This window comes from Talpa europaea, assembly GCF_964194135.1.
Source record: "Talpa europaea genome assembly, chromosome: 11".
NCBI lineage: Eukaryota > Metazoa > Chordata > Mammalia > Eulipotyphla > Talpidae > Talpa > Talpa europaea.
Genome location: NC_140078.1, coordinates 84,544,058 through 84,558,203, shown reverse-complemented (window position 1 = coordinate 84,558,203; position 14,146 = coordinate 84,544,058). Strand labels below are relative to the sequence as shown.

The 14,146-nt window shown below is 39.4% G+C and overlaps 1 protein-coding gene across 1 annotated transcript in view; it reads left to right on the top strand.

Moving 5' to 3' along the window:
• Positions 1 to 14,146, top strand: part of ZCWPW2 (zinc finger CW-type and PWWP domain containing 2) — a gene marked incomplete at its 3' end in the record, with an annotated part of 82,588 nt that overhangs the window by 35,820 nt on the left and 32,622 nt on the right. Inside the window, exon 4 of the mRNA XM_084246563.1 lies at positions 5,390 to 5,436. Coding sequence (XP_084102689.1) covers positions 5,390 to 5,436 — 47 coding nt within the window. The remainder of the gene's footprint in view (positions 1 to 5,389; positions 5,437 to 14,146) is intronic.

The following is a 14,146-nucleotide window of genomic DNA, read 5'->3' as shown; positions in this document are numbered from 1 at the left end:
TGTCAGTTTTTTAATCACAGCAATTTTAAATTCTCTATCTGGAAGGCTCAGAAGTTCTTCCAAGTTACTGTCGTTGCAATCTGGTAGATGGTTTTCTTTTTGTGGTGTGCTATTTTGCTGAGGAGTTGCTGGGTTGCATGTTGTTTTTCTACTCCCTACTGCCTGTTTTCTAATTTGCCGTATTCCTTGTGACACTGTGTTGCTGGTACTGGCCGGCATCTTGGGCGACCTTCCCAGCTCACCACTGGCTCCTCTGGGGAACTTCTGCTGGGTTCACAAGTCTCCAGCAAAGACAGGTCCCTGCTCTGTCTCCTCGGTGAGCCTTCTGCTGGGTTCACACAGTCTCCAGCAAGAAGGGTCCCTGCTGCAAAATGCCAGTGCCGGGGACGCGCTCCCCTGCACACCCGGTCTGCCCCAGCGGTGGGTGCTGCTCCCCTCTGGGCTGGAACTGCAGGCTAGAAGGTGCCCGGTGTGGGCAAGCCTCCCAGCTTAACCTCTGTCTCCTCGGTGAGCCTTCTGCTGGGTTCACACAGTCTCCAGCAAGAAGGGTCCCTGCTGCAAAATGCCGGTGCCGGCGACGCGCTCCCCTGCACGCCCGGTCTGCCCCAGCGGTGGGTGCTGCTCCCCTCTGGGCTGGAACTGCAGGCTAGAAGGTGCCCGGTGTGGGCAAGCCTCCCAGCTTAACCTCTGTCTCCTCGGTGAGCCTTTTGCTGGTTCACACAGTCTCCAGCAAGAAAGGTCCTGCTGCAAAATGGCGATGCGGGAACGAGCTCCCCTGCACGCCCGGTCTGCCCCAGCGGTGGGTGCTGCTCCCCTCTGGGCTGGAACTGCAGGCTAGAAGGTGCCCGGTGTGGGCAAGCCTCCCAGCTTAACCTCTGTCTCCTCGGTGAGCCTTCTGCTGGGTTCACTCAGTCTCCAGCAAGAAGGGTCCCTGCTGCAAAATGCCGGTGCCGGCGACGCGCTCCCATGCACGCCCGGTCTGCCCCAGCGGTGGGTGCTGCTCCCCTCTGGGCTGGAACTGCAGGCTAGAAGGCGCCCAGCATGGGCAAGCCTCCCAGCTTACCTCTGTCTCCTCGGTGAGCCTTCTGCTGGTTCACACAGTCTCCAGCAAGAAAGGTCCTGCTGCAAAATGGCGATGCGGGAACGAGCTCCCCTGCACGCCCGGTCTGCCCCAGCGGTGGGTGCTGCTCCCCTCTGGGCTGGAACTGCAGGCTAGAAGGCGCCCAGCATGGGCAAGCCTCCCAGCTTACCTCTGTCTCCTTGGTGAGCCTTCTGCTGGTTCACACAGTCTCCAGCAAGAAAGGTCCTGCTGCAAAATGGCGATGCGGGAACGAGCTCCCCTGCACGCCCGGTCTGCCCCAGCGGTGGGTGCTGCTCCCCTCTGGGCTGGAACTGCAGGCTAGAAGGCGCCCAGCATGGGCAAGCCTCCCAGCTTACCTCTGTCTCCTTGGTGAGCCTTCTGCTGGTTCACACAGTCTCCAGCAAGAAAGGTCCTGCTGCAAAATGGCGATGCGGGAACGAGCTCCCCTGCACGCCCGGTCTGCCCCAGCGGTGGGTGCTGCTCCCCTCTGGGCTGGAACTGCAGGCTAGAAGGCGCCCAGCATGGGCAAGCCTCCCAGCTTACCTCTGTCTCCTTGGTGAGCCTTCTGCTGGTTCACACAGTCTCCAGCAAGAAAGGTCCTGCTGCAAAATGGCGATGCGGGAACGAGCTCCCCTGCACGCCCGGTCTGCCCCAGCGGTGGGTGCTGCTCCCCTCTGGGCTCCCCTCTAGAGTTTTTAACTCTCAGGCTTGCTCATACTGAAGCTCCAGAAGCGCATTAATTACAGTTCATTTTTCCTACCCTGGCACTGGTTCTAGGGAAGGTTTGTGCTCCCGTAAGTTGTGATTGTTTTTATTTGCCTGTCTGGCTCTCAAAATTTTGGGGCAGTGATTTGCTCTGTGACCTCAGTTCTCTGAGGGATCTAAGAAGAGTTATTGATTTTCTGTTTATTCAGCTTCTTACTTGTTCGGACAGAGTGGACAAAATTCTAAAATTTTCACGTCTTCTGCCTTTTTAAGAAAATGCTCTCAGTTACATTTAAAGAAAAGCATGCAGTTTTTCTGAGGGCATGAAGGGACAAACTTTAAAAAAATTATTTGAAGAAGAGAAGTCATTGGTTTATGTTATTATTTGTACTCATCTCTAATATGGTTGTAAATAAAATACATCTGTTATGGGTCATAAGGCATGACCTCCTTTATTCATTTGAAACTTATTCATTATCTGCCTGCAGCTCCTCCTTTACACTCTTAAGAATATGATATGGCTGAAGAGCTAAAGAGGAGTAAAGGCCCTTTTAATTATCCAGATCTACATTTCCTGTTAACTGCTTTTCACTCTGTATGTGAGGGTCCTACATGCAGAGATTTCTGAAGGGAGGAAATTAAACCTTTCTCACTAGGGGAAATTCAGCAGTTAGAAAGTGGTTAATGTTGCTGAAGTCAAGCGTAGACCTACTATTATTAATAGGGAAATTGCTAGTGATTTTAATTTTTTTTTAAGTATTATGTCAGAATTTCCCTTTGGAATTTGAAAATCAGAGTGATTGTTGCCACTCCCTAAACATTCATTGGGAGATAGTTCTGCAATTTTCGAACATGAAAACTTTCTTGAATAACAGTTTGAATGTTTTCGTTCCCAGTTCATTTCCCTACTGAAAAGTTGACATAAGAATGTTGGGATTTAATACTGAATAGTATCGGGTATTTTAAACTCTTTCAAAGTAAAAAGAATGAAGTGATTTTGAGGAAAAACATCAAATTTCTATTTACTGCTCAATGAATAGTCAGGATGTATTGTATCCAATTTGAGTTTTTGAGCTTCTTTTTGTACAGTTTTAACTATTAGTTAAAATTGATTGTTCATTACAAATGTTATTATTACAGGTCTTCAAAAGAACAAGGAGAATACAGCAAAGCTTATGCTATCGTGTAATTACTATTAGATTTCACTCGGTCCTTTTATAGGTCTAAAATGCATTATGGGGCTTCAATGATCTTTTTTATTTATCTTGAAATATTTTGCTGTTTTATCATTATTCATCACTTATTTACAACTATGTTAAAAAGACTAAAATAATAAATAGAAAAATTATGGGATCATTTAAAAAGATAATACAATGGTGAAATTTATCATCACTAAACTATTCTCCCATTGGCTAAGGTATCTCTCTTTCTTTCTCTTTCATACACATACCCTTCTCCCCAAATATCCTTATTAGCTCAAATGGTAGAGAACATCATTATTATCTCCTAAACATTGTTCTAGGAGCTTCATTTATGTAGATTATATTATTTTAATCTCACAATATACTAATAAAGTATTATTATTCCTGGTTCATAAATAAACTAAGGATGTGAGAACATATATTGTTTTATATCTTATGTTCCTAGTTTATAACTATTGCCATATAAATGTAGTATGTGCTTTTATACAATGAATTACATTGATTTGTTTACATAAAAATATTTTTTTTGCTCCAGTCATAGTTTTGAATAAAACACATGTGCATTTATAAATTAAAAATAATATTGAACACCTAATGCATGTAAAACATGATCCCTGCTTTTGAGGCACATTCTAGTCTTTCAGAGTACTCAGACATATGTAGACTAACCATAATATAAGGAAGTTCTGTGACCTGAGAGGAAAATGGATTTGTAAAAGAAGTTGGTATTTTTCCTATTTGGAGCAGTCAGCTGAGATGACAGATGATCTTACCCATTCATAATGGAGAGAAAGTGTATTCCAGAAGAAAGGATTATTTCAAGAATACAACTGAAAATAGAAGACAGTTTATATGTGGCCAGATAATTATAAGTATAAATAAAATCTACTGTGGATTTCCAAGTTTTATGCTAATAACTTTTTTCTACTGAAAAATTTGCTATTAGATACTAGGCATTTATTTGCTAATATTCATGGATATTTATTCTGTTTGTTTTATATGTTCATTGTGAATTATAGTCCTATATTTATAAATTGTACTTCTTTGTATTTTTCTTTCATTTTAAATATAACCCTAAAACTTTATTTTTAATGTCCATGCTTCATTGCCATATTAGTTTATAAAACATATTTATGAATAAATATATCCATATTATCTATCCAGTTATCTAAATGAATAATTTTTAAAATGCCTTGCTTATCATGCCAAAATTTTTTCCTGATGCACATGCTTTTAAGCATACATACCAAAGAACACATACAAAACTAATTTTTTTTTAAGATTTTATTTTATTTATACAAGAACCGGGGTACAGGCCAGAGGTGCGGGAGGGTAAGAGGATTCACCAGAGACAGAGCGGGGAACAGAACAGGCAGACTGACCGAAATACACTGCTGAGGGGAGCAGCGGGTGAGACAGGAGAGGTCTGCTCGCCATGTGGGTTGCTCCGAAGCTGGCGGGGATCGAACATGCACTGCAGAGGCTGCGGACAGCTTCACAGCACTGTGCTCAACTGCCTGCGCCACCAGAGAGACCCAAAAAACTAATTTTCTATATTATATTTGATTGATAATTATTCTGGCTTTAGGAGGAGTACAATAAGAAAAATCCTCATTCTTACTGATTCTTTCTGTGAGGCACTGCTTGGCAGCTCAGAGAAAGGGAAGTGGCAGACATCCTGGAAAGATTAGGGTCTTGCAGTCACGTGGGTCTGGCTCCACAGCATGATCTCAGGCAAGGTATTTAACTTGTCTTAGTCTAAACTTCCTCAGCTGTGAAGTGGGAATGGATTACATACATTGCAGGAATTTCATGAGGACTAAGTATCTGTTTATATAAAGTTTTTATCCCACATCTGGCACATAGTAGCTGTGCAAGTGGAGGTTACTGGGATTTAATTCTTGATTCTGTATAGTCCAAAGCATACAAGCTGACCAGACCCTGATATAGGTATGTGTTGCTTAACAACATAAATTAGTTGACAGAGAACATATATACCAGTGGTAGGTGTGTGTTGAACTGTACCATCTAGCTTTGTGTAATCACTCTCCATGACTGCAAGTGACTAAAGGACAAAATAACCTAAAAATGCATCTTTCAGAATGTATCCATGTCATTAAGAGATGCATGACTGTAATCATATATACTAGATGCTAATTTTACATCCAGCCAGACAGTAAGATTTAAGGGAGGCAGGCTTGTCAGATTAGTATATGAATCCCTGGGTTGGATTGGATTACTCTCTAACCAACTCTGGAAAGTTCACTTTATTTGCATTTTGGTCAAAATAACCTCTGGAAACACATATCAGAGTATAAGAAAATAATAATTGTGTAATTTAGCACTTATTTGAACAGGAGTATAGGCATTTTTGAAGCAGCCATGCTTTATTATTTTGCAGATGAATCCAAAGCAGATGCCGAAGTTGGTGCAGTGGCCAAGAAAAGGGTAAGCTCATGCTTAATTATATAAAATATACAGACTTCAAATTCCACTTGATTAATACTATTTTAAAAGAAAATGAAATTAATATTTAAAACATAAATGACAATTTTTGTCTAAGTGTTACTGAGTATATATGTTTCCATTTTAGGTTGATACTAGAAATTTCATATTTGTGATTATATATATCAGTGTGTTATAGAATTACCAATAGAAATTAAAACAATAGAAAATCTCAAGTTAAAAAAAGATGGTTTTTATATAATTATAATATATATTATGTATCTTCTACATGCTCTTATATGTTAATTTAATTTTTTATAAATTATGTTATTGTATTGGAAAATTTTAATAATTAAAACTCAAGTCTAATGTGTACTTTACCTTAAAGTTAAGAACAATGTCAGCACTTGAATGCATTTGCTAAACCTAGGATCCTTTTAATGAAATTTTGTAAAGGTGACAGCATTTTGAAAGAATTTTAAAATTTTAACACATTTTTCTATAGACTGCATGCAGGGAGATATTGAACTCCACTTGCAGAAAAAATTATGATAATATTATAGCATGAACCTTCAGATTTTCCTCAAATGGCAATATTATTAACAGGATACTACTGACAAAAAGTCCATGCTTAGAACAAATTCTTCTGAACAAATAATATGTTGTTGTCTTAAGAAAAAAAATTGTGATTGAAAGGAAAACCTACTCTGTGATATTTCATGTGTGGAGTGGCAGGGTTGGTGCACTAGGGACCCGGGGAGGTTGAGTAGTTACCTGGGGGAACATAAAAGAGATTTGGGGGACTCTCCGACCGGCAGAGAGGAGGAAAACAACAAACCAAAACGGCCAACAAGAACAAACGACTTAGCAAGCGGGACTGTGAGTGGAAAGGAACTATTGCAGCCACCACACCCTGTGAACGGGAGCTGAGGCGAACCCTGCAGGATTCGCCGCGGCGGTGAGCGAACGGCTCCGTGCGCAATTAGAGAAGAACAAAGACCCCGGGAGACGCGCACACAGCCCGAGCTGCCAGTAAGCGTGCGTGGAAAAGCAGCGCGCTGGGCGCGCTTGAAAAGCAAGTGCAGACCTGGATCGCGGCTGCCCAGGTCCCCGCGCCTGCGACCTAGGCTTGCGGGGAGACGCGCGGAGGTCCTCACTGAGGTGAAGGTCCCTCCCTGAGTAAGCAGGAACCAGGCGCCCAGGCACGGGAGCGGTGCAAAAGGCGCCATTCCCGCGCCACTGAACTGGGCTACAGCCCGCGTCCTGGAACCGAGGGCTTTGAACTGAGACCCAGGGCACGAAAATTCGGGGCGTGGGTTCTCCACGACGGTGGGGCACAAGGCAGACACAGCACCCCAAATCTGTTGAGGTGTACCCTACCATTCCCGCTCTGTTCCCTGTCCCACGGGGTGGGGGGAGGCGAAAAACAGCCCCCCAAGGACAATAGGAGAGATCTCTGGCGCCACCTAGCGACCAGGAAAAAAAAGTCACTAACACCCCATAGAACAGGAAATTTCTTAAGACTGCTTGAAAAGGACAGAAGGCTTCTGGAGGACCCAGTGGCCAGCCGGGAAGTTAGCCCACGCCAGGCCCCTTCCGACCAGCAGTCTGAGCCCACAGAGGGAGCAGGCACCCACGTCCGGGGCAGACCGGGTGCGCAGAAGAGTGTGCCTGAAACCGGAGGTGCAGGGACTGCATCCCGCTTCGCCATTTTAGAACAGGGACATTTCTTCAGTAAAAACTGCCTAAAACCAGCAGAAAGCTCCCCCAGAAGACAGAGATGGCTCCTGGAGGAGCCAGAGGGGAGCAGAGAAGTTCACCCAAGATGTCAGTCAGTCCGAGCAACACAGTGTCCCAACGCATACGACAAATTAGAAAACAGACAGTAGGGAGTAGAAGAACCACACGCAACCTAACAACTCCTCAGGAAAGAAGCACACCACAAAAAGAAAACCACTCCCCAGATTGCAGCGACAGCAACTTGGAAGAACTTCTGAGCCTTCCAGAAAGAGAATTTAAAATTGCCATGATTAAAAAAGTGATAGATCAGAAGAAGGAAATTGAGTCCCTAAAGAGGGAAGTAAAAGAAATGCAGGAGATCAAAGAATTAATGGAGGAACTAAAGAACTCTGGGAAAAGCAATGAAAGCAGAATAGGTGAAATGGAAGAGCGAATAAGTACTCTTGAAGACACAGAAATAAAAAGAACCAAAACAGAAAAGGAAAGAGAAGTACGAAGGAAAAAGAATGAAGAAAGACTTCGGGAACTATCTGACTCCATGAGGAAAGGAAATATAAGAGTTATAGGAATTCCAGAAGGAGAGGAGAGAGATGTAGGAACAGAGAAAATATTCATGGATATAATTGAAGAGAACTTCCCAAATGCGAAGAAGGAGCTGAAAATTGATATACAAGAAGCAAGAAGAACACCAAACTTCCACGACGAAAGGAAAAACACAGCAAGACACATAATAGTAAAGCTCCCAAGAATCCAGGACAAGGAAAAAATAATGAAGCTGACAAGAGGGAAGAAACAGATAACATTCAAAGGAAAACCAATCAGGCTGACATCAGACTTCTCTGAAGAAACACTATGGGCAAGGAGAGAGTGGAGGGACATAGTCAACAGACTCCAAGAAAACAGATGCCAACCAAGAATACTCTATCCCGCAAAGCTCTCTTTCCTCCATGAAGAAAGAATATGGACCTTCCCAGACAAAGAGAAACTCCGGAATTTCATTACGACTAAACCCCCACTCCAAAAAATTCTACAAGGAATCCTAAAGCCAGAACCTCAGAGGGATGAATAACAACGAAAGAAGACCAAAAAAAAAAAAAAAGTTATTAAAAGAATAAATAAATAAAATCAAAGGAAAGACAAACATAATGGCAAATACAGATGCTAACATATCAATATTAACTCTAAATGTAAATGGACTAAACTCTTCAATAAAAAGACACAGAGTTGCAGCCTGGATTAAGAAACAAAACCCAACCTTTTGCTGTCTCCAGGAAACACATTTAGCTACAAAAGATAAAAATAGGCTCAAAGTCAAAGGATGGAAAACAATCCTACAAGCAAATGGGCCAAAAAAGAAAGCAGGAACAGCTATACTTATATCAGATAAAACAGACTTCAAACTCAAAAAAATAAAAAGAGACCCCAATGGCCACTACATTATGATTAAGGGGACAATACTTCAAGAAGAAATAACACTCATTAACATATACTCACCAAACGAAAGAGCACCAAAATATATCAGACAACTGTTGTCCTCTCTAAAAACAGACATCAGAGAAAACACATACGTAGTGGGAGACTTCAACACACCACTATCAACAATGGATAGATCAACAAAACAAAAAATAAGTAAAGAAACTAAAGCTCTAAATAAGGACCTAGAGCATTTGGGCTTAACAGACATCTATAGAACACTAAACCCAAAAAAAAAAACGGAGTACACATTTTTCTTAAGCGCACATGGATCATTCTCCAGGATCGATCACATACTGGGGCACAAGACAAACATCAACAGATACACCAAGATTGAAATCATACCAACCATCTTTTCTGACCACGAAGGCATCAAACTAGAAATAAATCATAAAAAGAAGGCAAGGAACTATCCTACCTCATGGAGATTAAAAGCCACACTACTGGAAGACCACTGGACTAACGAGGAGATCAAAGAAGAAATTAAAAAATTCTTTGAATTGAATGACAAGGAGGACACCAATATCCTAAATGTATGGGATGCAGCAAAAGCAGTAATAAGAGGAAAATATATAGCAATAGAAGCTCACATCAAGAAACAAGAAAGAACTCAAAGAAACAACCTAATCTCGAAGCTCAAAGATCTAGAAAAAGAACAACAAAAAAACCCCAAAACCAGTAGAAGAAAAGAAATAATAAAAACCAAAGCAGAAATAAATGAAATTGAAACTAAAAAAACAATCCAAAAGATCAATGAAACCAAGAGCTGGTTCTTTGAAAAAATCAATAAAATAGACAAACCCCTAGCCAGGCTCACAAAGGAAAAAAGGGAGAAAGCACAAATACACAGGATCATAAATGAAAGAGGATAAATCACAATGGACACAGCAGAAATCAAAAGAATAATCAGTAACTACTATGAACGGTTATATGGAAACAAGTTCAACAATCTAGAGGAGATGGACAAATTCCTACAACTCTACAATCACCCAAAGCTAGATAAAGAAGAAATAGAACACCTAAACAGACCAATTACAAGCAGCGAAATTGAAATGGTAATCAAAAACCTCCCCAAAAACAAAAGCCCAGGACCTGATGGATTTACAAATGAATTCTACCAAACATTCAGAGACGAATTAGTGCCTATCCTTCACAAACTCTTCCAAAAAATTGAGAAGGAAGGGACAATACCAAACACGTTCTATGAAGCCAATATTACACTAATACCAAAACCGAACAAGGACAACACAAAAAAGGAAAACTATAGGCCAATCTCCATAATGAACACTGATGCAAAAATCCTCAATAAAATTTTAGCTATCAGAATCCAACAATGTATCCATAAGATAATTCACCACGACCAAGTTGGATTCATTCCAGGGGCACAAGGATGGTTTAACATCCGAAAATCAATCAACGTTATCCAACACATCAACAAAAAGAAATATAAAAACCATATGATAATATCAATAGATGCTGAGAAAGCTTTCGACAAAGTGCAACACCCATTCATGATAAAAGCCCTTGAAATTCTTGGGATACAAGGAACATACCTCAACATCATAAAGGCCATCTATGACAAGCCAACAGCCAGTATCATTCTCAATGGTGAAAAGCTGAAAGCAATTCCATTAAGATCTGGAACAAGACAAGGATGTCCACTCTCACCACTGCTTTTCAATATAATACTGGAAGTCCTAGCCAGAGCAATAAGACAAGAGAAAGACATCCAAGGAATCCAAATAGGAAAAGAAGAAGTCAAACTATCACTATTTGCAGATGATATGATAATATACATAGAGAACCCCAAAATCTCCACAGAAAAACTAGTTCAACTCATCAATCAATTCAGTGAAGTGGCAGGATAGAAAATCAACACGCAAAAGTCAGTAGCCTTCCTATACACAAACAATAAATCTGAAGAAGAAGAAATCAAAAAAACCATCCCTTTCATTATCGAAACAAAAAAAATCAAATATTTGGGAATAAATCTAACAAAAGAGGTAAAGGACCTATACAAAGAAAACTATAAAACACTGTTAAAAGAAATAGAAGAAGACACAAAGAAATGGAAAGACATCCCCTGCTCATGGATTGGAAGAATAAACATTATTAAAATGGCCATCCTACCAAAAGCAATATACAGATTCAATGCTATTCCAATCAAAATCTCAATGGCATTCTTCAAAGAAATAGGACAATTATTGATGAAATTCATATGGAATCACCAAAAACCCCGAATAGCCAAAGCTCCACTGAAAAAAAAAGAAGGAAATGGAGGCATCACACTCCCAGACTTCAAACTATACTACAAAGCCATAATCATCAAAACTGCATGGTATTGGAACAAGAACAGACATACAGACCAATGGAATCGAATAGAAAATCCAGAAATAAACCCACAGATTTATGGTCAACTAATCTTTGACAAAGGAGCAAAGACTATGCATTGGAGCAAAGAAAGTTTGTTCAATAAATGGTGCTGGGAAAACTGGGTCGCTACATGCAAAAGAATGAAGCTTGACCACTACCTCACACCATACACAAAAATCAACTCAAAATGTATTAAAGAACTAGACATAAGACCTGAAACCATAAAATACATAGAAGGAAATATAGGCGAAACACTACGGGATTTGCACATCAAAGACATCTTTACAGACACATCACCCAAAGCAGTGATAGTGAAGACAAAGATAAACAGCTGGGACTACATCAAATTAAAGAGCTTCTGCACAGCAAAAGAGACAATAACAAAAACAAAGAGAAACCCCACCAACTGGGAGAACATTTTTGCACCCAACACTAATGATAAAGGACTGATCACAAAAATCTGCAAAGAGCTGATGAGACTCAGCAACAACAAAGAAAATAATCCAGTCAAAAAATGTGCAGAAGAGCTAAAAAGAAACTTCTCTGAAGAGGAAATGCAAATGGCCAATAGGCATATGAAAAAATGTTCAACATCACTTGTAATCAGGGAAATCAAATCAAAACTACCATGAGATACCATCTCACACCAGTGAGAATGGCACATATTAAAAAAACTAGCAACAACAAATGTTGGCGAGGGTGTGGAGAAAAAGGAACTCTTCTGCACTGTTGGTGGGAGTGCAAACTGGTCCAACCACTATGGAGAGCTGTGTGGAGATTTCTGGACCTACTAAACATAGAGCTTCCATATGATCCAGCAATTCCACTCCTAGGTATTTACCCAAAGGACACAGAAACATCAATTCCAAAGAGCACCTGCACCCCTATGTTTATAGCAGCACTGTTTACAATAGCTAAGCTTTGGAAACAACCCAAATGCCCAAAAATAGATGACTGGATCAAGAAGATGTGGTACATATATACCATGGAATATTACTCAGCATTCAAAAAAGATAAACACATGCAATTTGCTGCAACATGGATGGCGCTGGAAGGGATCATGCTCAGCGAAATAAGCCAAAAAGAAAAAGAAAAATACCGGATGGTCTCACTCATAGCAGGAATCTAGAGAACTTAAATAAGGGACCAGGAAAATGAATATAAGAAAGTGAAAATCAAAATCAACAGAAAACTATGAACCAGAGACACTTTTTGGGGGGTGGGGGGCGGGAGGGGAAGGATTGGGGTCAGAATGGGGCGTTTGCAATTGTATGGGGGAATATAAAAATAAAATTTATTATTTAAAAAAAAAGTGATTTGGGCACAAGCTTATGGATGAACAAGCAATGAAGTGGCAACATTTTGGTATTCTGAATATGTACATTGTGTGAGTCCTTTTAAAATCAGACTTTGTTGTATTCTTTTGCTTTTTGACTTACTAAAGGGATCTGGACTTTTCACTGGCTAAGTAATATTGATATGCCTTTGCAGAAAGGAATTCAATATCACAGAGGACAAGGTTGCCCTTTGAAAAAGAAAGTAAATAGGACTGTGTGTATGTCAAAAGTTTTGGACAGGAGGAAGATATGAGGTAGCACAGTGTTGGTAATGTGGATGGAATTGTTTATTTCAGGCTCTGCTGAAGGAAATATAAAATAAAAGTTTTAAGTGTAATAACTAACATTTCTATATATTGCTTTATTTTTACCAGCAATTCAGAGTGAAGGCAGTATTGTCCCTCAGATAGTGCTATTCACAGTGTTCATGGACCAGAGTTGGTCTGTGAATTATTTGTTGTTTATATGCCATGGAGAAATACAAAAAATGAGAGTAACCATTTACAATCTTTTATAGTAATTTGACAGGGTAATTTTTAATCTGTTGAATATAAAAATAAAATGGTCCTTGTACTTTGTATGTCTTTTTCTTTTATTTCATTTTTTTCTTAGTGGCTATATTTTGTAAGAGTATTGATTTTGGACAGATGTAATGGGGGAAAGCTGGTACTATATCACAAATAGTTTGAAAGACACTGTCATTTGACATAGTTCAGGAATTTGTGGGAGTGTTTGGGTTGTAGTAATTCTGAAGGCATTTTTATTCAACAAAGAACTAAGAACATGAGATGTTCTGCATTGCACGGAAGAAAACTGTATAACAAGAGCTGTCTAATATTTGGCATGAATTTTGAATGCCCTGCTGGACTCAACAAACTACAAATATAATTGTATAGTGATTTAATACACAATAATACTGAAACATAACATGTTAGGCAGAAGGCCAAGGAATTTAGAAGGCTTATTATGGAGAGGGAAGCTGAAATGGAATAAATACACTGTTCTTGATATCACTGAATAATTTACTTATTCTCTACTCAATATATTACAACATTTTCAACTATGTATTTAACTGTAAAGATAGAATTACAATTACTAAGAAACAACAGCAAACATTTACAAATATGTAACAAAAGATGTCATATGCCTTTTAAGTCTTAAATGAAATATTACTAAATGAACAAATACATGAAATGTATTTACCTCACTGAATTAAAAAATAAACATTAAATATATTGGCACCCTTTATATTTTTAAATAGTTTATAATGAGAAGAAATTATAAAAATTACATATTGAAGTTATTTTTGAATAGTGTTTTGTTCAGTAGGTTGTATTTGAATAGTCTCACTCTAATACTGTACCCCATAGTCTATCTGAAAATTCTTTATTACATCTTATATTACTGTTTCTTTTTTTCATTTTCTTATCAAGATACTATTCTCTGATTTTTGTTCTTCAATCATCCCGTATCTTAGCACTGAGAATTTATTTCCTCAGAGGGAATTATTTGCCAAGTCCATTTGAGAGAATATAATACTTCAGCAATCTATAATTTATTTTGGAATATTATCTCCATTTTAATGAATTTATTTTTACTCATCATACATAAATAACTGATTTGTTACTACTTAACCTAGAAGTAGTTTCTATTCTTTTGTCTACCCCTGCTTCTCTTGGTACACTTTCCTACAGCTCCTATACACAATGACTGTGACCACCTTAGTTTAAGCTTATATAAATTTCATCTTATATCCAAACTTTTTTTTAATGTTAGATAACTAAAATTTT